Raw genomic sequence first — 23,520 nt, 5'->3', positions numbered from 1 at the left:
CGAAGTTTATCTATGTTTTGCTTTAACTGCATCAACATTCACAGCCACATGTGTTTACAGACTTCTTACAGCCATGCCCACGAGCACAAAAAGCACATGGGTACTGCAGGACCTTCCTGTAGCTTCGGCTAGAGAAACAGCGCTGTTAACCCACCTCTGAAGTACTAGCAGATGGCCTGGTGTGACATGACCCCAAGCCCTCCTCTACTGAGGGGAGGAACAGCTACTTCTTCAAATCAAAAGAATCTCATCTTTCACACCACACAGGAGGTCACAGCAGTTCCTCCTCCTCCCCAGCTCTTACAGCATTGTGACATAATAACACACCAGGTTTGTGTCAGCAATGTGCCAGCAGTACTGGCCTGCCACTGTCCAACACACCCAGCCACCACTGGCAGTTATCAAATATGATTAGAAATTCAGCTCTTCTGAATAAAAGCAGTGCATATCAGTCTCTGTGGTGCAATTGGTTAGCGCATTCGGCTGTTAACTGAAAGGTTGGTGGTTCAAGCCCACCCAGGGACGAGCTCCCTTTTAATGGCTGATGTGAACCTCACAAAGCCCAACAAGAGCAAGGGCCAAGTCCTGCCCCTGGAGATGAACCCCCCAGGTACCAGCAGATGCTAGGGGCCATACCCCACTAGAAAGCAGCTTGGCAGAAGAGGACCTGGGGGTGCCGGTACACACCAAGTGAACATGAGCCAACAAGGTGCCCTTGCAGCAAGGCAGTCAACGGTCTCCTGGGCTGCATTAGGAGAAGCATTGCCAGCAGGTCAAGGGAGGTGATCTTTGTACTCTCTTCAGCACTGGTGGGGCCACACCTGGAGTGCCAAGTCCTAGTTCTGGGTTCCCCCGTAAAGAGAGACATGGACATGCCTGAGAGTCCGATGAAGGGCTGTGGAGATGATTAAGGGGCAGGAGCACCTCTCCCATTGGGGACAGGCTGGAACTGTCCAGCCTGGAGAAAAGGCTGCTGAGGGAGGATCTTATTAATGTATAGGAATATACATTAATACTGAGAAGGGAGGGTGCAAAGAGGACAGAGCCAGGCTCTTTTCACTGGGGCCCAGCGAAAGGACCAGAGGCAATGGGCACAGACTGAAACACAGGAGGTTCCATCTGAACACCAGGAAATACTTTCTTTACTGTAAGGGTTACTAAGCACTGGAAGAGGTTTCCCAAGGGGGTTGTGGATTCTCCTTCCTTGAAGACATTCAAAAGCTGTCTGGACGTAGTCCCAGGCAACCAGCTCTAGGTGTCCTGGCTTGAGCAGGGAGGTTGGAGCAGACAACCTCCAGAGGCCCCTTCCAACTTCAACCATTCCATGACTCAGAATACTATTACAGAATAAAAGTTAAGTCAAATCACAACTACGCAGATGTGATCTCAGATCTCTGGCACTTTGAGTACCCAATTAGTCTAGAACTTCAGCTTTGATTTCATACCAAGCTCAGGCATTATCAGTATATAAAACCCAACTCTTGCTTCCATAGGCATCCTTCCGTTCTTCTGGATGACACCTGTCCACATGCTTTGTACCTTTGTCATACCTACCGTGAATTCAAGTAATTTGTTATGTCTGAAGCCAAAGTTCAGTGATCATACATAATCTCTAACCAATATAAAATATTAATATAATATATACATTATATTTCTATATTGCCTTAGATATTTTAATAAAGTATATTAATTATAACAAAATGTGTTTATTATATTAAATAGTCTGTTTACTATATGTAAATAGTCTGTTACTACATGGCATATTATACAATATTTATTATACAGTAATTATTATTATTTTATGTATATAATGTATTATATACTATTAAACTGCCTTCACAGTTAGGGCAGCTGCTACTGCTCTTCCCTGAACCCCAGTTTACAGCTTTGCTCCTAATCCTAAATCGTAAGTAACTCACTCCAGCTATGTTAAAGAACAAGATTTACGCTGTCATGAACATCTTGATAGCCACACTCCTCAGATCAGAAAGTCCAGCCTGACAAGCACTAAGAACCGGGAAGCAACCACTCCTGTCAAAAGGATCCAACCAGAAGACTTGTCCCAGAACCAAGTACATCCAGAGCTGATCATACACAGGAAACACTAGAAAAGTTTCCTTCCAATCATGATTTGACACTTTTTATTTTAAGCCTCCTTCAGTTTTTTTTGAGCTTCTAAAATAAAGACCTAGAGCCCAAGAGTTCTAGAACTTTCCTAGGAATTTTGCTATCATTGTACATGTGCACAGGTGCTACAGAAACTAGTAGCATGAGAAAAAAAAAATCTTCAGTAGTTAATCACCATGACCACTTTAACTCCAACAGAAAGGACCAGATGTTACTCTGGCACAAGGACAAAACTTCTTACCCTTGCATAAAAGTCAGCCACAGAATGTAAGGACGCGGTAGTTTGGAAACACGCCTTCACAGTTCTTTGCCTGTATAACCCTTCATCAATTTGTAATTAAGGTGCCACAGGTACTCAAGAGCAAGGTATGTGGAAACCTTAAAAAAATTTGAAACAGTTTTAATGGACAGCTTCTTTTTTGCCTAAAAGCTAATGCTGTTGGAAAGCAACCAGGAAAAACACCTTGTATTTTGCCCTTGAAGGCTCAACTAGCTCTGAAAACCATGCAACGATTTGTCTGGCAACATGAAAAAGCCCTGCTCATATTAATGTTGCTTCTTGACACCGTCCTGAAGGACAGCAAGACACTGAAAACTACTACAGGAGCTTTGAGCAAGACAGCAAGTACGGGCTGGATGCAGCACCTTGACTATTTATATCAATCCTTCAGTCGCTAAATAGCAGTAACCTGTGCTGATCACTACGTAAGCTGCCCAAGTTTTGAAAGTGTTTGAAAAAAACGCATCCAGTTCAGCCTCAAAACACAGAACTATTACGCTAAACTATGGGGCATGATTAGAAGGATTACTGTAGTTCACTATACATCCTTCAGGTTACTGGCAAACAAAATGAAGCATAGAGCGGTCCCCACTGTGGTATGCGATGGCACCAAGACCACCGTTTCCTGAAGTTCTGCCAAGGTTGATGAGAAAGTCATTGGTATTCTTTGGGGACTTATTGAACTCACGTTTTCATTTTGTTACGACTTACTTTGAGCCAGATGTTGATCTCATTATTACAGCAGGAGAACAGGAAACTGATGCTGCAGTTTGGATAAAAGCCCTGCTAGCAATAAGAAAAAAGCATCTTGAAATCTCCACCTCAAACCTTTACCACCTCTTTTTTTAGAGCAGTAGAAGAAATCCAAGGCAAAACCGTAACAACACTTAGCAATATTCTCAAGTTTAAGTTCAAGAAGATTCAACTGCTATGCCATATTCTTCCAGGTTAGTATAAAGGCTACGAAAAACCTCTGCCAGCCACAAGTACTTAACTACTAGTCAGTATTTTTAATATTGACTACGGAGTAAATGAACCGGAAACAACTTCAGTTTTAACTGTCTTTCCCAATCAAGTAAGATTTCCCAGTTATCTCATTCTAGTTTAGTATTTCGTTATAAACTATCTGCCATGGAAATGGACACATTCTCATTACCTGATGAAGAACAAACAATAGCTATCCCCGTTACCCTCAGCTACCTACTGAGGAAGACTGAAGGATCTCTCGTGCATACTCCTCCCACTGCAATAATCAACACTCCACAGAGATGTAGGCTTAAATCAGTATTAAGCCGAGGTTATGATACAGCCTGCAAGTTTCAATACAACAGTGAAAGGGCACTTGGAGATAACGGTGATACAATTCTGACCTGCAAAGTGGGAAAACAACTTTGAAACAACTTTGAAAGTATGGGAACAGCCTTACTTGAAAGATGACAGCTCCCCCACCCAAAAAAAAAAAAAAAAAAAAAAAGGAAAGAGAAGAGGAAGGGCTAAAAAGAAATGTAGCAGAGTAGGAGTAGCTGATGGTAGATTTGCTCTAACAGATACTGGAAGCACAGGGACCCAGCCCCTCCAGTACACAGCTTCTTGACAGCAATGAAGAAAGGAGGTGAGATGCTTGGAAAAGCCATTCCTTAGGGGCATAACCAAACATGCTTAAAAGATGAAGAGAGAGAACCTAGCTGCAAGTTGATTGGAAAACATCTTTTTTTTTTTTAAAGAAAAAAAAAGCTGCCTAACTTCTTTTCTAACTGTTTCATTAAATATGCTGTTTCAGAATACTTCTCTGACCCCAGAAAACTTTTGCAGGGAAAGAGGGAGCAAATGACTGGATTCTTTTGCAGAACAATACCCGCTATTCAGAGTACCCTGCAGCTCCTTCCTTTGACAAGAGCTGTCAGATCTGACAAAGGCAGAATGAAAGATGAATCCAGGTCCTGTGATAAAAGGACCTTTTATGAGAAACTGAAAATTAAGTCTCTTAACATAGGGACGCACCCAGACTAGGAGGAAAGTAGGTATGGAAATACCTATACAGGCATCTGCCAGCATTATGATACTTGCCCAGTATTACTGAAATAATACTAACATAATTAAGTTATTCAGAGTTTTAATGCTCCTACAAGGTTCCTCTACCACTAGCTAATCAAAACAAGAAGTCCTTTGACCTCAACGCTACCAAACAAGATTTGCTCAGCCCACATATTCTGCATGAAACAGTTATACAAATCTAGTATTTTAATACAATACGTATGTATATTTAATATTACATTTACATATTTAAATTATCCTACTACATTAACAATACTATAGATACAATATTTTGTAAAAACAACTAGCATGGTTAAGTCTTCAAATTTTGTTTTTTTTTTCTAGCAAGTGTAAAAACAGAATAGAAAACAAAGTTTCTGCATGAAGAAAAAAGTGTATTTTAACAGAAGAAGCCAAGACCTGCTGCAAAATACAGATCATGTATGCGAACATTTACACAAAACCTTGCAGTAATAAAAGGTTGTAATTCACTTTATTTACAAGAAACTGCCCAATAGTTCAGTTACCGATTGCACTATAGTGATTATTAAAAAAAAAAAATAATAAAACCACAACACAACATCCTTGTCTTGGCCTTCAGAAATCAGAAATAATTTGTCTCTAAGAAGTGACCTTGTTTAAACTGTATGTGCTAGAAAATATACAACTCTACAATAGGAAGAGGTTAGAAAAGTTGAATACTGTGGAAAAAAAATTTATTAGTCTATACAAGTCTTCTGAAACAAACCATTGGCTTTGATACAGTAAATTCAAGTGAATACTCACTGCAGTAGTATTTTTCCATACAGAGATCAAGAGGCCCTATGGCTTCTCATTTAGTGTCTGTGACAGGAAGTTTTATTTCTGAACAAGTAGCCACACAAAGCAGACGTGACAGAGATCTTCACAGCCACAGTGAGCTATGGTTTGAGATAAAGTTATATTACAAACACTAAGAAAATCAGGCATCTGTACTGAAGTGTGGCAAATTGATTCACAATGAAAGAACAAAGATGTCATTCGGACCCCTTGCCAAAAATGAAGACTTTCTACAGCAAGTCTAGAGTAGACCACATCATAAAAACCAAGAGTGCAAGAGTACCACAAATTTAGTATATAAATATCACAAGATTAAAACTCCAGTTAAACCATCAACTGAAGTGATGATTAAAAAGAAAAAATGGTGTCTCCCAGCTTAGCAAAGGAAGGTTTCAAAGCATCTCTTCAAGAAGGTGCTGATACCAGCTATGGCCTGTGCCAATTTGTATTTTAGACAGCTCTGCTAAAAGACAAAAATTTTGCAGATTTGTCTAAGAACTGTATAATCTTGCTGTTTTTAATACCATAAAAAAAGCATTTACTAGAAGAGATGAAATGTAACATTTATAGCTCACACTGTTTTCAAGATCTGTGCACACTATATAGTTCTATAATTTCAAGAGTATTTAAAAATAAGACAAAGAGCAGACAATGCAGTAATGTGTTTCTGTTAGATGGATTTGTTTAGAATAGTTACATGATGAATGTATACAGTCGTAAAATGTTTTAGTGCATCTGTTCTTGCACATTATTTATGCTACTTATAAAAACCTGAAGATTGCAAATTGGGCATGCTTACCATAACATTTTCAAACTGGGAAAGCTGCAGAACATTTCTCCTACAAGTGTTCACTGCCATGATACAAAACAAATATGTGCAAACTGCAAGGTCCCTAAAAATAGCATTTAATGAATTTATGTACAGAAAGATGTCACTATCTGTTTAAATATGCAAAGAATAAGCTTCCCAAAGTTTATAACATAGAACAATATCCACCACATGCTCCTCCTCCTCCATATCCTTCTTCCTTGTTTGATAACTTTACACCTCTGTTTTGGCTTTCACTCTCCCACAGTCCAGGAGTCTGAATGATTTTTTCAACAAGTTCTTCAAAGGCACACTGTACACCATCACATGTTTTTGCACTTGCCTCTGGAGAAGGAACGCAAGAAGTCAAGTGTTAGCATAGGTTCCAGTAACTTGTTTAGTATTTCTTTCAGTTAAATCTCAGCAACCTAGACTACAATATATTCTATAACAACATAGCAGTGCCAAAATTAGCAGGTATGCAGTTTTCTGTCACCACATAAGGCAGCACCTCAAAAGACTCTTAATAGAAGAGCTGCCAAGTTGAATGTCACTAGAATATATGGAGACAGCTGCAGCTTAGCCTTATTTTTCTGTGGAAAGCACTTCAGTAAGAAGAAAGGACAGTTCTACTAAGTTAAGATGTCCGATAAACCTGGTTGCTGTCTGTAATTCAGTTCTGTACATTAGTCAGAACTGCAGTACCACCGTACCATAAGAAGCCAGGATCCACACTGTAGTATTCTGGGTCAGCCTCCATGATAAAGCTGATCTGATAAAAAGCAATAAGGGATCTCATTTCTTCTGCAGTTAGCAGAATTCTATGTAATTTAACTCAGGAGCCTTATTTTGGCTAAGCCCAAGAAATTTGCCCACAAGGTGTATTAGGACAGCAACAGATACCATCCAAAATTGTTCAGTCCCACTAGGGCTCACCCTGTTCTTCTACATAGCCATGCAGATATGTGTATTTAGTTATAGTTTAATTTTCATGTTTCTTTTCATATTCCATGCACTTAACAGCTTGTGCTTTAACTTTAAGCTTCTATTTCCATATCTGACACTGTAGCCAAAAAGAAACACAGCAAGGTACTAGACAAAGATATGTCATCAGTCAGAGATAAGGAACATAAGTCTAAGTACAGGACACGTCAATAAACTGCTCTGCTACTGGAGTCATCCTATAAAGTAATCCCTGCTGATCCTTAAATGAAACATGTAATAAACTTACGCATAAAGAATCGCTTCACCACCCACTTTAATTTATCATTACAAGGCTTTGCCTACAAGACCCATCTCATTTTGCAGCAAGGTGAGACCAACATATTTGTTCCAGTCATGATTATGTCATTAGTCAATCCCACCCACCATTTGTAAGTTAATTATATTCCTACCTCTTTTTACATCCCAATTCTAATACAGATTTCTGCCAAGTACCAGCTCTTTTGCTGTATTGAGAGCTGGCCACTAGTACCAGTTTTCCCTCTTTCATTTTGCTTCTGTTATTAATTTAGCAAGTAGGCTAGGAAAAGAAATCAGACAAAAGCCCAAACTTAAAACAAGTTCTGTCAGACTACAGTAGAGTCTGTATTCAGCCCTTAATTGTTATGCATTTCAGTATACTCATCCACAGTTCGAATACGTATCTGGACATATTTAGGGACAATTTTAAGAAAATGGGAAAGTGGGAATACCTATTATCTTTGTACCTACTGCATCTGACGAATATCATTAATTGGATTGTATGCAAAAGGACTATCAGTCCTACAGAAGCGGTGCTTTTCGTTATGTAGCAAAAATCAAGTAAGAGTTCTGCAAATATCTATACCATACCTATGAACAACATGGAATGTTTTCTTGCAAATTTGAGACCTTCATTTCTGTCAACTTCACGGTTTTCCTATAATAAGACATAGCATTAATATGCATTATTAACAAATCACACCAACAGATTACTTACTGCAGTTGAATTCAGTTTACCTTATCAATTTTGTTTCCAACTAGCATTTTCACTATGTCATTCCTTGTGCAGTACGTTTCCAGTTCATTTAACCAGTTATCCAGCTTGACAAAAGTATCTCTTCTCGTGACATCATAAACTGAAAAATATTAGCAATATTATTTCCACAGTATTCTTCCAAAAGGAGCAAAAATTATGTCTTTTTCAATTAAAAGACTGAAGGTGCCCCAAGGATTCTATTTACTTACTACAAAGACAACAACTGGAAAAAAGCTGAATATGCACCAGCTCAAGTCACTAATGCAGAGCAACTCTAAGATTCAGTCATCTACAGTTCTCAGACTAATTTGAGACATCCTACTTACAAGCTAAAGACTATACAACGAATTCTACAGTTGCAGACTCCTGAAGTAGGATACTTATTAACATCACTACACAAAAGGTATGCAAAGAGGATGGCACGACCCTCTGCACTGAGTTAATTAGTGATAATTAAGGCTTGTATAACACCACTGCTATGTTACTGAATTAGCTAAAAAAGTAAACTGGTCACCAAATCTTCATAAATACCATTGAACTACTAAATTTTCAGCATTTTAGTGTTTCAAACTATTTAGCATTTGTGTGGGATGTAAGTAATAAGCCATGCTAGGAGCAAAAAGGGCAAACAAAAAGCAGACCCTGTTAAACCTAAAATCCACTACCCAGCAACTATCTAATAGCTACCATTTCAAGCTATGAAAGTATTTTTTCCTTCATTCTCACATCCCATGTGCAGACAGGGATAAACAGTTGGTTTTAATCAAACCTATAGCTTGGCTTGCATGAACGACCTTATTTTTAGGAAGTACTTTAACAAAGAAATAGTCAAGAGAAGATTATTAAATAAAATGAGCGCACAAATCTCAACAGCAGAACTTTCTAGCTTCCGAACAGTGCTTGTTTACTTTTACAGCTTTCAACACAGAGTGGCAGGTTTGGTGGCAGCAATTAAGTGACTTGACAAGACATGCCTTGACAGCATCTTCCTATACCAGGAAGATAACGCAACTCAGACTTGGGAAACAGAACATACAAAATAAAACCTACCAGGAAGTCTCATAACAGAGGTTATTCCAAGTTACATAATTTAACTGGGCACAATAACTTACCAATAATATCTCAAGTCAGACACACCTTCAAAAAACTTAAAACTTACTTCCCTGCTCCTCACTTCTAGCAGTGGAGAAGCAGAACTTCAAAGCTTAGTGCCTAGTTAACAGGTTTCCACATACAAAAGAAAAGTAAAACAGACTTCACCGTGAAGTTGCAATTATGGAATTTGACCTGGGTTTCTCTCATACAGATTGATGCTTTTTATGCTCCCAGCTAGTCTTTTCTAAGCAATTCTGACTGTGTAACATCCCATCAGTATGGGGACACAAGTAGCAAAAAATCCCAGATGGACTCCACAGTGTTTTATTAATTTCATTAGGAAAAAGGAACAGAAGAAGAAAAAGAGAAAGCTGTACACATACTGATACAGAAAGAATACACTGAGAAGGTAATTTTTTATTATTTTTTTTTTCCCCACTCTGGGCTTAGTAAGGACAGGCATAAAACAAAAGTAATAAGTAAAAGGCAAACTCCTGGCAGCACAGAGACAGCTCCAAGCTATCCCTTCAAATAGCAGTAGCTTTTAATCTCATGCAAAAATCAGTGGTTCCCAGGCCAGTGAGACTGACTACATGAGAAAGAGGTCAGACATCAAAGTCAAGATCCTTTAATATACAAATTGTTCAACACAATGATTTTTAATATTAATTAGACATCACAGAAAGGCTATATGAGTTTGTATACACATGAGAAAATCACAAACTTATTCAAAGTAGCATGCAAAGCTATACTTACCTAGGATAACACCTTGTGCACCTCTATAGTAACTGGGTGTTAATGTTCTGAACCGCTCCTGACCTGCAGTATCCTAAAAAGCCATTCAGAAAGTTCCATTATTCAGAATTTGAGCAGAATCTAGTTTAGTTTTCAGTTATTCTGCTTCTAATGAACATACAAAATAAGATTCAAAGTATATTCAACTACCAGATTAACTGAGTTTATACCCTCCCCTGCTGTTTGACTGCACGTTAACTTTGAGATTTTACATAGTCTGTCCTGGGAAACACCTTTAAACTGTTAGGTGTACTAAATAACTGGACTATATAGCAATAAAATAGCCATTTCTGCAGAAGCATTTGCTCTACAGCTAGTATGGCAGCAACCAGCAAGAAAGAAGCATAGCTGCAGTACTAAGATATTGTAACAAGCATCAAAACCCACGGCAATGAAACTATTTCCCTCACTTCAATCACCTTGGTCCAATTAGATTTCATTCAGTGACAGGGTAAAAGCATTTAACATGCTATGACAGAGAACAACAAGAAATAAATCAGAGGTTTTCCTGTTTTTACGTAAAGTTGAATCTACATCCTCAAATTTAAAGTGTCAACGGCTCGGCAAAAAAAGTTTAGAATGCTGTTTTCTTATCAGAAATTAATTTACAGTGCACACTCATTGCAGACTTTATGCAGAGAAGATTTAAATAACTTCATCCAAGTTACTCCAAGTTAGAAGCAACACATGAAACACTGTGGATTCAAAACGGCTCCCTGCTGAAGAACACGAATAACTAAACTGGACTTCCAACATTCTACACGTCACTCAGCGAATCCCACACATCTCAAACTGGTTTTGTATCATGACACACCTTTCTTTACAAGCTTTTTTTTTCCAGTTTATCTCAGAATTATTTCTTATATTATTATTATGAAAGAAGATAAACCCTGAATTTGTCCTATGTAATATTTTCCATCTCACGATCACTTGTCATTCTGCTATCAGTCTGGTTTTCCTCCTGTATGTCTATGCGTCTGTCAAGTTGTTGCAGTTCTTTTCCTTGCCAAACCCAATTGTCACATTAAGACAGAAGTCCTGTTTGTTAGTGGAGATATAAAATACCCTCAAAGCAACAGAAGTATTGCAATATACATTTCATGTTCCACTACTACTTCGCAAGGAAGTAGTCGGGTCAGGTATCTTGCTTATATGAGAAACAAGGTTTTATTCTTCTTGCTAACAAAAAGTCACAACTGAGTCTGAACATTCAAAAGGTGCTTCAAGTCACAGAAGCGTGAAGGCTGGTTTGCAAAATGGAGAAAGTTTAAAAAAGCTTGGAAGTATTTTTTCTTCCTTCACTTGCCATGAATTTAGAAATTCTACTTTTAACTAGAGTAGATGTTGAACACTAAGGCTGAGATTACAAACACTGCCTCTCTCTCTTTCAGCTGCTTCTGCTGCAAATAACATTGACCTTGAGCCTATAAAAGTCACTGTATGAGCGCTATGAAGTTTTTAGGCTAAAAATTCTTTTGAGAGGTAACATTTGAACATAAATTGAGCATGCAACAGTAATTCTTAACCTATTAATACACTACTAAATTTTGCCTAAAACATTTTACGTTAAGCAGTGCACCCTTCTGAAACCTGTGAAGTACAGACAAGAATGATGTATACAGGGAAGTCTTAGATTAATGAGGCCTAACTCTCTAGAAGTGAAACAATTAATTACTCCTTTAATAAAAAAATAATCTAGGAATGGCCACACTGTTTTAAAGTTTGACTGATTTAGTACCATTTTATTCCTCTTTTTCCTCTACTACTATCTCAACCAGACCCAGAAATGGTGCTGCAGAAGCAGCTCATAGGCAACAGAATTGCCCCTTTAGCCAGCTGTCCCACAGCTCATTCCACCTTCAGAATGGTTCAGTATTAACTTCACACTCCTCCAGACCACCTTCATATTAAAGAGAAAAGGATTCTACATAAGCTGTATATTATACAAGCCATCACTATTCCTAAAGCAAAGCAATACTTTAAGAACTTAGGAGAGACTTACCCATATTGCCAGTTTAGCTTTGTTTCCATCAACTGAAATAGTCTTCACCTTGAAGTCCACACCTAGAGGAGGAAAAGTATTTTAGTTCTTCAAACATACTACAACTATTTTTGAAAGACAAAGTAAAGAGCAAGGGAAAAAAGAAAAAAAAAAAAAAACAAACAAAAACTCAGAAAGTAAGTTGTGTTTTGACAGGAGCAGGAGGAGTAAGTTTCTTTAGCTATTTATGAACCTTGCTCAAAACTCAAGGCTTTGTTTCTGACAGGCTTTTACAAAAGCCTAAGGGCCATTTAAGCCATTGACTCAAAATATTTTATGGAAGTAAGGCAAATACTATGTTTCCTGTATTAAAGCACGTATTCCAGGACAAATATTCAAGTTTATAATTCAAGTGTATTAACATCCTATTCGTTACTTGTACATGTGTTCTCCTTAAGTATGTCCATGGTCTTCAGGAACAACATACTTTCGAAATAAAGAGGGAAGCTGCAGTCATGTAGCTATTTGCTGTTTCCCAATCTCAAAAAATCTGACCAAGTCCCATCAAGGTGATCATATGGAGGTAAACCAATACAGACAGAGACTCATCTACTACATGATTACTACCCTGCGAGAAATTATGTTAGATGACAGTAATTCCTCTAAAAAAATATGTCAAATAAGTTTCAGATGATTCAAACACGCAGTGTATCTCTTACAGGAATTCCAGCAACACCAAGGACTCACCTATACCATGCTCAGTGACCAAGGAAAAAAAAACAACAGGCTCTTAGTCCCTAATTTAGCAGTAGTACAATGCTCCATGCCATGCAAAAGGATGGTACATTATTCTAGAGTTATGTTCACAGAAAAGAACAGTCACTATTAACTTCTTTTTAAACACCAGTTCTTAGAACATTACCTAGTTCATAGAAGACCGCTATGCTAGCAAAAGGACTCAAACTGATTGTAAAGAACATCCTGTCCTGCCAATTTTTCAGCACTCAGCAGTAACTTTTAGACTAATAGAATCTCTTCTTCCACTCTAATGGCATAGTTCTTTCCCTAAACTGTAAAAATCACCATTGCTCAGCCAGGATGTCCAACAGCTCACACTGCATTCTTTTATACATTAGTCTGACATCAAAACTCGTAATTGTAGATATTACAAGCCTATCAGATACTTAACGTACCAAATCAAAATTATGTCATAGTAGTGCCAAGAAGGAAAACGTTTTTTCTTAGGACAAACATATTAGGTGTATTTTGAAGCCATAGTATCCTTTTCCCATTCAGTAAATAGATTCAGTATCTTGTGCCTGCAGAGTTCTGCAGTTTTCATTTAATGGAAAATGCATACACACCTTTATGTTAGCCTTGCTGCTGGCTTAAAACTAAAAGATAATGCTTTAAATTCTGCATGAACAATGAAAGTAAATTAAGAAATTATAACAGTGAATAAACTCCATGTGTTATAGACTGATTATTGAAAAGCAACAGTATGAAAATGAACAATAGCACAGCCAAATATATCCTTTAAAGTGATCAAGACATGGCAAATAGAGCTCAACGCATACAAAAGCCTGTTAACAGAGATATCTTTTAAATAACTAGGGTTTTGATTATCAATCTGTCATAAGATGCAGGGCTCAGTAAAAAAATGCAGGGCTCAAGAGTATCTTGTCAAATTGAACAAACAGGGTACTTACATTCCCTAAATACTTCAGTGAAATACAGACATGTTTGTGTGACAGGTGTCAGTTCTGGGCTTGCAAGAGTGATGTTTCTACCATTGACAACAGAAAGCTGACAGTGCTTTCCACCATGCATTGCAAGGCAGCTAGAAGCAAGGCAGTACTACTAGACTACTCCTGTGTTGACACCTACTGCCTCAGTACTACACACTAACATACTACAGACTTACAGTCTGCTAGAATAGCTCTGTCACCTCCATGCTGCTCTCGCGTTTACACCAATATGCCATGCCGTATTTACAGGAAGTGCAAAATCAATTAGATTGTATTGTTTGTCTTGTAGGTAACTGACAAGTTGGACAGCTTAGAGTTGCAGGACTCCAAGTGCAAGGAAGGCTAAAAACTTAAGAGACATCAGATCTGTGCAATACATTACTTCTCTTATGAAATAGGGATTGCACTGAACACTTATCTAGAATCTCTCATACAAAGAACAAGCAAGTAAAGACAAGCATGAGCAGTCAGGAAAACAGAAAATACTGGGATATATATAGTTTGATAAGATCCATGTGATGAAGCCCAGTGAACAAGTTAGCCTCAAGAGAATGCAAGGACAGGCGATCTACTAGATTGAATAAAACATGGCTAGTCCAACTGAAGCTACTGAAGTAAAAATATCTGCCCAAGGCAGCATATTCCTCTGAGAATACCACAGAATTTTTCCAAAATTCTAAGAGAAAAACACACACAAAACAGCAGCTTAGGGTGTCATTTAAATTGCACCTAGTAGGTTTGTGCAAGCTACAAAGATAAGGTACATTTCAACAGGTCATTGCAAGGTACCACTTCTGCTGCAGCCAAGACTTTCCCCAGTGTTGCGGTTTTGTGTGCAGTTTTTGTTTTGCAGGTTTGTTTTTTTTAAACATATAGCATGTTATCTCTTCACTTTCTAATAATAATATATATATATATAGTCACAATATAGTCAACCAGTTCAGCAGTCAATATGTAGATTACATTGAAAGATGACATTATTTGTAGTCAATCCATTCATTTTGGAAAAGTACCATACTCTGCAGTCTCAACAGGAAAGCCTTAACACTATTTAAAAACCTCTTCTGTCCCCAAACTCAAAACAAAATAGTGTTTAATCAGCACAAAAAGAAATCCAGGTCAAGGTTCACAAAGTGTTTTGGCATTTCACCATATTGCAAGTACCTAAATTTGGCATCTAGGATCTGCGTTCATGCAGCAATAAACAGTTTAAGAACTCACTCTAAGTATTTTATCTACGTGAACAACAAATCCTGCCCTGAATTTAAAGCTGACACGTTGCTTCTTAGCAATACATTCACCAGAAAAATGGCAGTGCTACCACCTAGTAATTTAAAAAAAAGGAAAAAAGAAAACGAATAGAACAACTGAGATTCTGCTCCCCTTCCAGTTAAGTGGGAGGGAGGGGGGAAGGAAAGAAAATCTGCTATCCCATGAGTGCTCCACACACCATGCTATAGGACTTTCACAGCTAGGGTCACAGTAGCTCTACTGCACAATACTCCTACGAACATCAGCTAGAGGGGTCTAACAGCTAGGGCGACCTAGGCCAGCATTTGCTCAGTCTCTGGAAAATTCCTTTTCCTGCCAAATGATCATGTTCATTCCAGATTAGTGTATTTGTTTCAGAACTCAAACTCTATTTTAAGTAATGCTCACATTGAGTACCTTTCCTCCTCTTCCACATCAGAAACAAAGCAGGGTAGGATTTACCATAAGACCCTACTACTGGCAGGGTAGTACCTGCCAGTAGTAAACCTTGAGTTGTTGCTATTTAACAGCCAACAATTAGCTACCACACATACTGTTCTGCATTTTGACAAATTCCAAAGAGGAAGAATGACTTCAGGAAATAATTCCTTAGTTTCTCAAATAGCGTACTGATGTGGGGTTTTGACATTGGTAAAGAGAGTATTATGTATGAACAGCAGAATGAAAAAAAAAACCCACAATTAAGGGGAAAAAAAACAACAAAAAAACCCCCACAAAACCAATAAAGATGCCCACACTGAAACCAAACTAGTCTACTGGTATCCAAAACATCACAAAAGCTGAAATAGCTATTCCGTACTGACTTCCTGGCCCACATGGTTGACATACCAAGAAAGTAACATGATTTGAAGTATATACAGTGCCAAAAGTATTTAGATTAGAATACAGAATTGCCATCTTCACCACCTGCTCTGTTTCATTCCTGTTTCCTTCCATGCCATCCTCCTTCATGAACTGAGGTAGGGCTACTTGCACAAGTTAATTTTTTACAAGAAATGAAATGAACAAAACTAGGCCATGTTCCTCCCCTTGGCTGCTCAGTGCTTTACATGAAACAGCACTCCTCTATCTTATTAACATTAATGAAAAATAGATCAATTTATTGACTTCTTAACCAATTAGAGCTGGCTTTGTTTACCAACAGCTGAACTCAAAGAACAAATTTGATACAAGTCTTTAGCCAGAACTTTTCCTACAGAGAAAGTAAAAAATGCAATTGAAATGCATTGTGGAAAAGTCATCTCTATTTTCCATTACTTCAGTTATTAATTGGGCATAGAGCTGCATCACATTCTTAGAAATTTCATTTTGCTTCCTTTAACAACCGTCTACCTAGTATATGCTGCATTCTGGGTCACTCTCCTCCAGTATAACTGACTTCACTGATGGTAGGTATCATATCAACATGGCAATGACACATCACTGTTTTTTTCCCCGGCAGCTTTAGAGTCCTGGCTCTCTTCCATTTTTCTCAAGCGTTTGGCTGCCAAGGAACTGATCACTAAGTAGGAGAGAAAAAGACACATCGTAATTTCCTCCCTGTAGAGGAAAAGCAGAAGCCACAGAAAGCCCAGTACACTCTAGTATTGTCAGGAGTTGCAAGAGCCAACAGCCTCTACTAAAAAGAGTCTTAAGTCTTCTTAAGATAGCTAACAAGTATCATATTACACAGAACACAAGTTCTGGACAGCAATATTCAATATTCAAATACTTCAACAGCTATCTTGCACAGATAAATCAGTAGGAGACATAACAGTAGCTCTTACACTTCCATTTTAGCCTGAAATGCAGGCAAACAGTGAACTGCAGGTTGTTCCACTACAGCTTTTCACTGCCCGTACCTATGACTTGCATATTCATGGTGAAGGGTGACATTTATATCTGTTTCCCCAGCCAAGGATATATTTTTACATAAAGGGGAAAACTACATGCCAGTACCATCAATGCTCTGTACCAATAAGCACTGCATGCTAAAACTGTGTCCACATCATTCTTTCCTTACAGAGAAGCCGACACGTCTGAACTTCCCTACCTGTCAGGCAAGTCTGAACAAACTACAATTTTGTACTGAAGTTGGTATAAATTTTTCTAAGGTCGCATCAGCATGTACTTACCGATCGTTGCTGCAAGTTCTGGGTCGAATGTATCATCTGTGAACCGCAGCAGAAGGCTGATAGGGACGGAAGAAAAATAAAAGTTACTATTATTGTACCACATCTGCAGCTTGCCAGAAGCCTATAAATTACAAGTTTGAAAGTAACAGCAAGAGCACATAGCTAAATAAAAACACATCTCATTTTTCCGTAATTTCTCTCCTACAAAAAACAATGAAGGGAACATGAAAATAATTCAGTAGACATGCTTTTCTAAAAGAGCCCAGGCCTCTCTGCATCTATTACCCAATATGTCTCTCTGAAAACAAAGTTGTCAAATCAGTTGCCTAAACAGTCACATGGTCTGCTTCTCAAACCATTTTACTTCTATCTTATTCTATTTTTGTTCTCCCAGAATTCAGTACAAAAGTAAGATTTTTTTGGTTTCATATTGCCTCACACAGTATTTCTGTAAGCTTGAGACAAAAATTTCAAGTCAGCTTTTCGCCCCAGAAATAAGTCCTTGAACTGGGCATGCACTGGAATAGTAATGACCACACCCATCAGAAATAAAGATGCAGAAGAGTAGAGTTCTCACCACTGTTTTACGATTTTGTATCTTTTTGTACATAAGGACTTTCACACACACATTTTCCCCTATCCTAATGGATATATTCGCTACCAGAAGAACAGCTACAACTAAGATTTATCAGCACATCCCACCATAGTAGTTGGGTCCCTCAAAGAAGTGCCCATAATGCCACTATACATAATAAAAAATAATATGTAAATATTTTGGTAAGAGATAAAGATTCTCAGCATACAGTTATTTAAATCACCAGTCTTATGCATCTGTGGCAAGTGTATATTAACATGTGGCAGACAGCTGTTTGCTATAACTGACAGCTTCTATTCATTTCCAGGCTAGAGAAACATCACAAAGCCCTATTTATTTTTTTGGTCTTCTCCCCACCAGAGTGGTTTTTTTCACTCTCCTCTTTTTGCATGTGAATTTAGCAGCCAAGTTCTTTTTAGCATTTGGACACAGTGCTGCATTGACAGAAAAGTGACTACTGAATTTCCTTTACTTTAATAAGGCTGGGTGACAACTCGGAAGTTAATCATAGACCAACCTTTTTTTCTTTACTCCAGAACCCCAAAACCAAATGGTAGCTTTATTTATCAAAGAATAATTAAAATTAAAAAAATAAAAATCGATAGCATATAGGTTTTTACTGGTACCTTCAGACAGTTGTATTAGGATGCTATTTAACAGTAGCTATTTTTAGTTATAACCAAAACTAGCATAACTCAAAACAGACAAAAATATGGAACCCTCATACTACTAATAGAATAAAAACATCAGTCTTGAGTGCTAAGCTCAGCCAACTTCTACTTTCCCCACCTTTCTTTCAGTTGCAGATATCATCTTCTACAAAGTACAGAACACTCACAGGGACCAGGTTTTAGACAGCATTTAGTCCAGAAGTCAGGACTCCAACCACTTACTGTGCCATGCTAATACAAGTTTAACATCTGACCTTTCCTAGCCAAGTAATAGGTGAGTGACACAAACTCAGGAGACATTCAATATTAAGTCACTGTACCTGAACAACTGTAGTATTATCATTCCATAGCAATTCTATTTCCTCTACATAAAGTCTCTTTAAACAACTTTTCTGATGTGAAGAAATAAGCATATAAATAGGTATACGAAAACACTGTGTGTACTGTTTCAGAAAAAATTCTTCCAGATGGCCACATATAAGAGAGATGACCTCAACTAAAAGAAATTTGCTTAGATCATATCACCAGAGGCCTACCGTACTAGATTACAATTCAGCAGCTAACTCAAAGGAGCAACTGACAGATTTTTAACAAATAAGGTGGATTGCTTTTTTAATTAGCAACTCATATGTTACTTATGGTCATGGTAGAAGCCTCTGACTACTGCCACAAAAACATGAAATCTGACATGACTAATGTGGTACATTCCAAGAAGCCCTCCCACATTTATATCCTCCTTTATTAAGATCTATGGCACTAACAAAAAAAGTTAAAGAAAAAAAATAAAAAGCCAAAAAACGTAGCTTAGACAAAAGCCATGAAAAGGGCAGGCAGTTAAGGGGAGTGGAAGAAAACAACCTCGAAGTACTTGACAAAGAGTATAATTAGCCAGCAGAAAAAATCAGTGGTAGAACTACTTCACTGCCTCCCTTCTACGCCCCTGTCCACCCCTTACACCCGATACTGGGTGACTTGTGACTCTACGTGTACATATTGTGGGCCAGACTAACCCCAAAGTGCCATGGGGATCTAAAAGCGCACCCATCTTCACGCGACACAAGGCTGCACAGGACACAGGGAGGCCCAGATCGCCCTGGCCAGGCCGGCTGAGCTCTGCTTCGTCTCAGTTTCCAACTGGGTCAGGCAAAGACCAGCTCTCCCCTCCCTGCCGCGGGGCCGGCGGCGGGGGGAGGGCTGCGGAAGAGGCCGGCAGCCCCGAGGAGGGGCAGCCCCCCGCCTGCAGGAGGGCTGGCCAAGAAGGAGCGAGGAAGCTCCCCCCCGCGGGGCCTAGCCCTCCCCAGTGCAGGCCGCGCCCAGGCCGAGGTGGGGTCATCCAACGCGGCGCCGCGGGGGGACTAGGCCGGGCCCGCCCGGTGCCCCGCGTCGTGGCAGCAGAGGCCGGGGGAGGCGGGCGCCCCCTCACCTGGACTTGCCGACGCCGCTCTCGCCGATGATGAGGATCTTCAGGGTAGTCAGCACGTCCTCGTCCATCCCGTCAGCGCACCCAGCCCCAGCCCGACCCCAACCGACGCTCCCTGCGCAGGCTGCGGCGGCCCCGCCTGCGCCTGCGCACCCCGCCACGCCTTGTCACTCTGCCCCTCGTCGCCGACCGGCCCCGCGCATGCGCCGCGGGCGCCTCAGGTGTGAGGGGGGAGCGGGAGGAAAACACACACACGCACCCCCCTCCACCGCGGGCAGCGCATGCGCAGCGGGGCGCGGGCCGGGGCCGCCCCGCGTTTGTGTACGGCGGGCTGTGGGTGCGCGCCTGCGCCTTGGGGCACCGCCCGTGGGCGCGTGCGCGGCCGGGCTGAGGCGGTGCCGCGGGTCCCCTCGCAGGGAGCGGTGTGAGGGGGCTGCCGGTAGGGGTGTCAGTTTGTCTTGGCGTCAGGGATCGGGGTCGGTGGGGAATAGAAACCGGGTAAGATTGCAGAGGGGACGGGAAGGGAGGTTGAGCCGCAGGATGGCAGCGAGCCAGCTCCCTGTGCTGAGGCAGGGCAGGCAGCCACCTCTCGAGGTGAAGGAACAGCCGGTCAGGAACCCACCACCAAAAAAATGGGCTCGTTTGACCACAAACACCCCAGTGCGCGGCAGTGCAGGCCAGTTGCCAGCAGAATCCTCCCTCCATTAAAAGCCCTAAATGTGATCCTAAAGCTGATCACAGTGAGAAAGCCTGTTTATAACCAATTTAGCTAACCTGCTATTATGGCTCAAAACCTACCTCAGACCATGTGTAAGCAAGTGCAGCTCTTAAAACCAATCAAGCATACGTCTGATGCGGGTGTGAAACTGTCCTCGGCCTGTGCCGTATTCCTTGGGCCAGCGAGGCAGCCTCTTCATCTCCAAAGGCTGACGCATTGGCACACGTAAATGGCCTTGGGCCCTTCTGTAGTTACACCGAATTAACAATCAGCCATGTCAGCAGTTTGCAGAGGACAGGTGCATTTGCAAGACTGGTGTTTTTTGTCCAAATGCTGGGTGCAGAGGGCACGGTTCTCCTAGCAGAGTCCTGTTTTTGCTGGGCAGTTGCCTTCAGCTGAGTTACAGGGTCAGCACAGCAACCATTCTTTGGTGTTTCTGTGCTAAACCTCTCTGGTGCCTTGCTCCTTCCGCTTTCAGGATCTGCTCTCCTGCCTCTTTTACCTCAGAAAAGTAACTCCCAGGAGGAGTACAATAACAATAATTATCCTATTAAATTATGGAGGTATATTCTATAATTAAACGTGCAAATGGCTGGCTGTGTTTATACCAGGACTGTGCCTGTTTATTAGTAATAATCTGAGATTTGCTGAAGGTGTGACTTAGTTTTTGTGGCTTGGATTGTGCTTTGCACTCATACAAGAAAGCGGTATGTCTGTACTCTGTAGTTTTTGTTGAAGTGTATAGCAGCTGTGGGGTTTTAGCATGGAACAGGACGAGAATTTGAATTTGGAAGGTGGACCCAAACAGCAAAGTATTCTGCTAAGGATACTGAATCCCTTGAAGTCAGAGAGTATTTGTATTCTGGGATTTTATTTTTTTCTATTGTAGCCATGGAATCAAACTATTCAATACGGATATTAGTCCTGATTCAGATTATAATTCTATACCTTACTCAGAATGAAGGGCTGGCAAGGATGGCATTCAGATCCTTGACCTTAATGATGATCAGGCACAAGAAAGCTGGCAAAACCTGCCCTAAATGAACAGTCCCACAGCTCATGCTTATGGATTCGGTGCTTTAGACCTTCCTGACCATTCCCTTTGAGAACAGATGTTTCTCTGTGTTGTGCTCCTCCAGGTGAAACTATGTAGTCCTCTCGCTCTGACATTGGATCTGTCTGCTGCAGTCGACCTGTTTACTGCCCTTGTATCTATTTTAACTCTGGAAAGCCAGGCTGTGTTGTGCATTTTTTATCCCTATTGCAGGAGCCAGTGGTAATGGACAATTAAAGTAGCTCAGACCTGTCTCCTTCAAAATAAGAGTATTATTTATTCCCCGAAAGATGTACAATAATCAGGGCAAAATATGTACTTATTTTCCTATCAAGCTTTTGTAGGGATTCTTCAGTGAAGCCATCTCTGAGTTGGGAGGGACATCTAGCCTGTTGTAATTCATGGGTATCTGACTGTTTTCTTGCGTGCTTTTCACTACCCATCAGGAGCCCTTGGTTACTTGTGACAAGTTATCTGATCTCTTTCTTTAATAAGGCTTGAGGGTTTTCATTCTTTTTATCATTTACTATCCCATTGATTCCGACCTCAGGTGTGGGAGGGTCAAGCCATAACAGCTTGGTTAGCCCTCCCTGATAATTAGTCTTCCTAGAAGAACACTGGAGATCTTTTGACTGCATTTTTTTTTGTGCTGTTCTCTTTCCTCTTGATTTCTTCCCAGTGATCTCCTTGAATTTCTGGCAGAATAGCACCTTTATGAAAGGTAGCGCAAATGTATATGATCATAGAATCATAGAATTGCCTAGGTTGGAAGGGACCTTTCAGAGCATCTAGTCCAACCATCAACCTAACTGACAAAAACCATCACTAAACCGTATCTCTGAGCACTACGCCTACCCATCTACTATTTTCATATTTCTACTATATTAGCTCTAGTTTTAATATGTTAGCTTGCAACCACTACCTCTTATTGTGTTTCTTTCTGAATTATCTTCTAGTAGAAAATTTTTTTCCATATGTTGGCATTGTACCATGATCAGATCATAGAATCATAGAATGTGTCTGGTTGGAAGGGACCTTTAAAGGTCATCTAGTCCAACCCCCCTGCAGTAAGCAGGGACATCTTCAACTAGATCAGGCTGCTCAGAGCCTCATCAAGCCTGGCCTTGAATGTCTCCAGGGATGGGGCCTCCACCACCTCTCTGGGCAACCAGTTCCAGTGTCTCACCACCCTCATTGTAAAGAACTTCTTCCTAATGTCTAATCTAAACCTACCGTGCTCTAGTTTAAAACCATTGCCCCTCGTCCTGTCACTACGTGCCCTTGCAAACAGTCCCTCCCCAGCTTTCCTGTAGCCCCCTTCAGGTACTGGAAGGCCACTATAAGGTCTCCCCGGAGTCTTCTCTTCTCCAGGCTGAACATCCCCAGCTCTCTCAGCCTGTCTGCACAGCAGAGGTCCTCCAGGCCTTGGATCATCTTTGTGGCCCTCCTCTGGACCCGCTCCAACAGGTCCATGTCCTTCTTGTGCTGAGGGCTCCAGAGCTGGACACAGTATTCCAGGTGCGGTCTCACAAGAGCAGAGTAGAGGGAGAGAATCACCTCTCTGGATCTGCTGGCCACAGTTCTTTTGATGCAGCCCAGGATGTGGTTGGCCGCCTGGGCTGCAAGCACACATTGTTGGCTCATGTCCAGCTTTTCTTCCACTAGTACCCCCAAGTCCTTTTCTGCAGGGCTTCTCTCTATCACATCATCCCCCAGCCTGTATTGATAATGCAGATTGTCCCAGCCCAAGTGTAGGAACTTGCACTTGGCCTTGTTGAACTTCATAAGGTTTGCTTGGGCCCACCTCTCTAGCTCGTCCAGGTCTCTCTGGATGACATCCCATCCCTCTGGCACATCGACCGCACCACTCAGCTTGGTGTCATCGGCAAACTTGCTGAAGGTGCACTTGATCCCACTGTCTATGTCATTGATGAAGATGTCAGTGTTCCTGAGGTTTTGATTACTTCAGGGATGTGAGAAAAAAAGGGAA

At 40.5% G+C, this 23,520-nt stretch overlaps 1 protein-coding gene and 1 non-coding gene across 2 annotated transcripts; one reads left to right on the top strand and one right to left on the bottom strand.

Annotated features, from left to right (window-relative positions):
- The first annotated feature begins 451 nt into the window (after window positions 1-451).
- Window positions 452-525, top strand: TRNAN-GUU (transfer RNA asparagine (anticodon GUU)). The gene has a single exon. It is a non-coding gene; the product is annotated as a tRNA-Asn (tRNA).
- A 4,290-nt stretch (window positions 526-4,815) lies between these two features.
- On the bottom strand, window positions 4,816-20,047 carry RAB18 (RAB18, member RAS oncogene family). The gene is made up of 7 exons (XM_054191242.1): window positions 19,762-20,047; window positions 17,073-17,128; window positions 11,960-12,021; window positions 9,919-9,991; window positions 8,049-8,167; window positions 7,902-7,968; window positions 4,816-6,413 (listed from the first exon to the last, which is right to left on the bottom strand). The coding sequence occupies exons 1-7, from the start codon at window positions 19,827-19,829 to the stop codon at window positions 6,235-6,237; spliced, it is 624 nt and encodes a 207-aa protein (XP_054047217.1). The 5' UTR covers window positions 19,830-20,047; the 3' UTR covers window positions 4,816-6,234.
- Window positions 20,048-23,520: the final 3,473 nt, after the last annotated feature.

Source organism: Rissa tridactyla, chromosome 2 (assembly GCF_028500815.1).
Source record: "Rissa tridactyla isolate bRisTri1 chromosome 2, bRisTri1.patW.cur.20221130, whole genome shotgun sequence".
Taxonomy (NCBI): Eukaryota; Metazoa; Chordata; class Aves; order Charadriiformes; family Laridae; genus Rissa; species Rissa tridactyla.
This window is presented reverse-complemented; position numbering and strand designations above follow the sequence as displayed.

What these genes read in the sequence shown, in the direction of transcription:
- RAB18 (XM_054191242.1), bottom strand. Translation starts at nt 19,829, where the DNA reads ATGGACGAGGACGTGCTGACTACCCTGAAGATCCTCATCATCGGCGAG. An exon ending in TTGGAAACAAAATTGATAAG is followed by an intron (nt 7,969 to 8,048) that starts GTAAACTGAATT and finishes GTCTTATTATAG; the next exon opens with GAAAACCGTGAAGTTGACAG. An exon ending in ACATTCCATGTTGTTCATAG is followed by an intron (nt 6,414 to 7,901) that starts GTATGGTATAGA and finishes TTCCTTCTCCAG; the next exon opens with AGGCAAGTGCAAAAACATGT.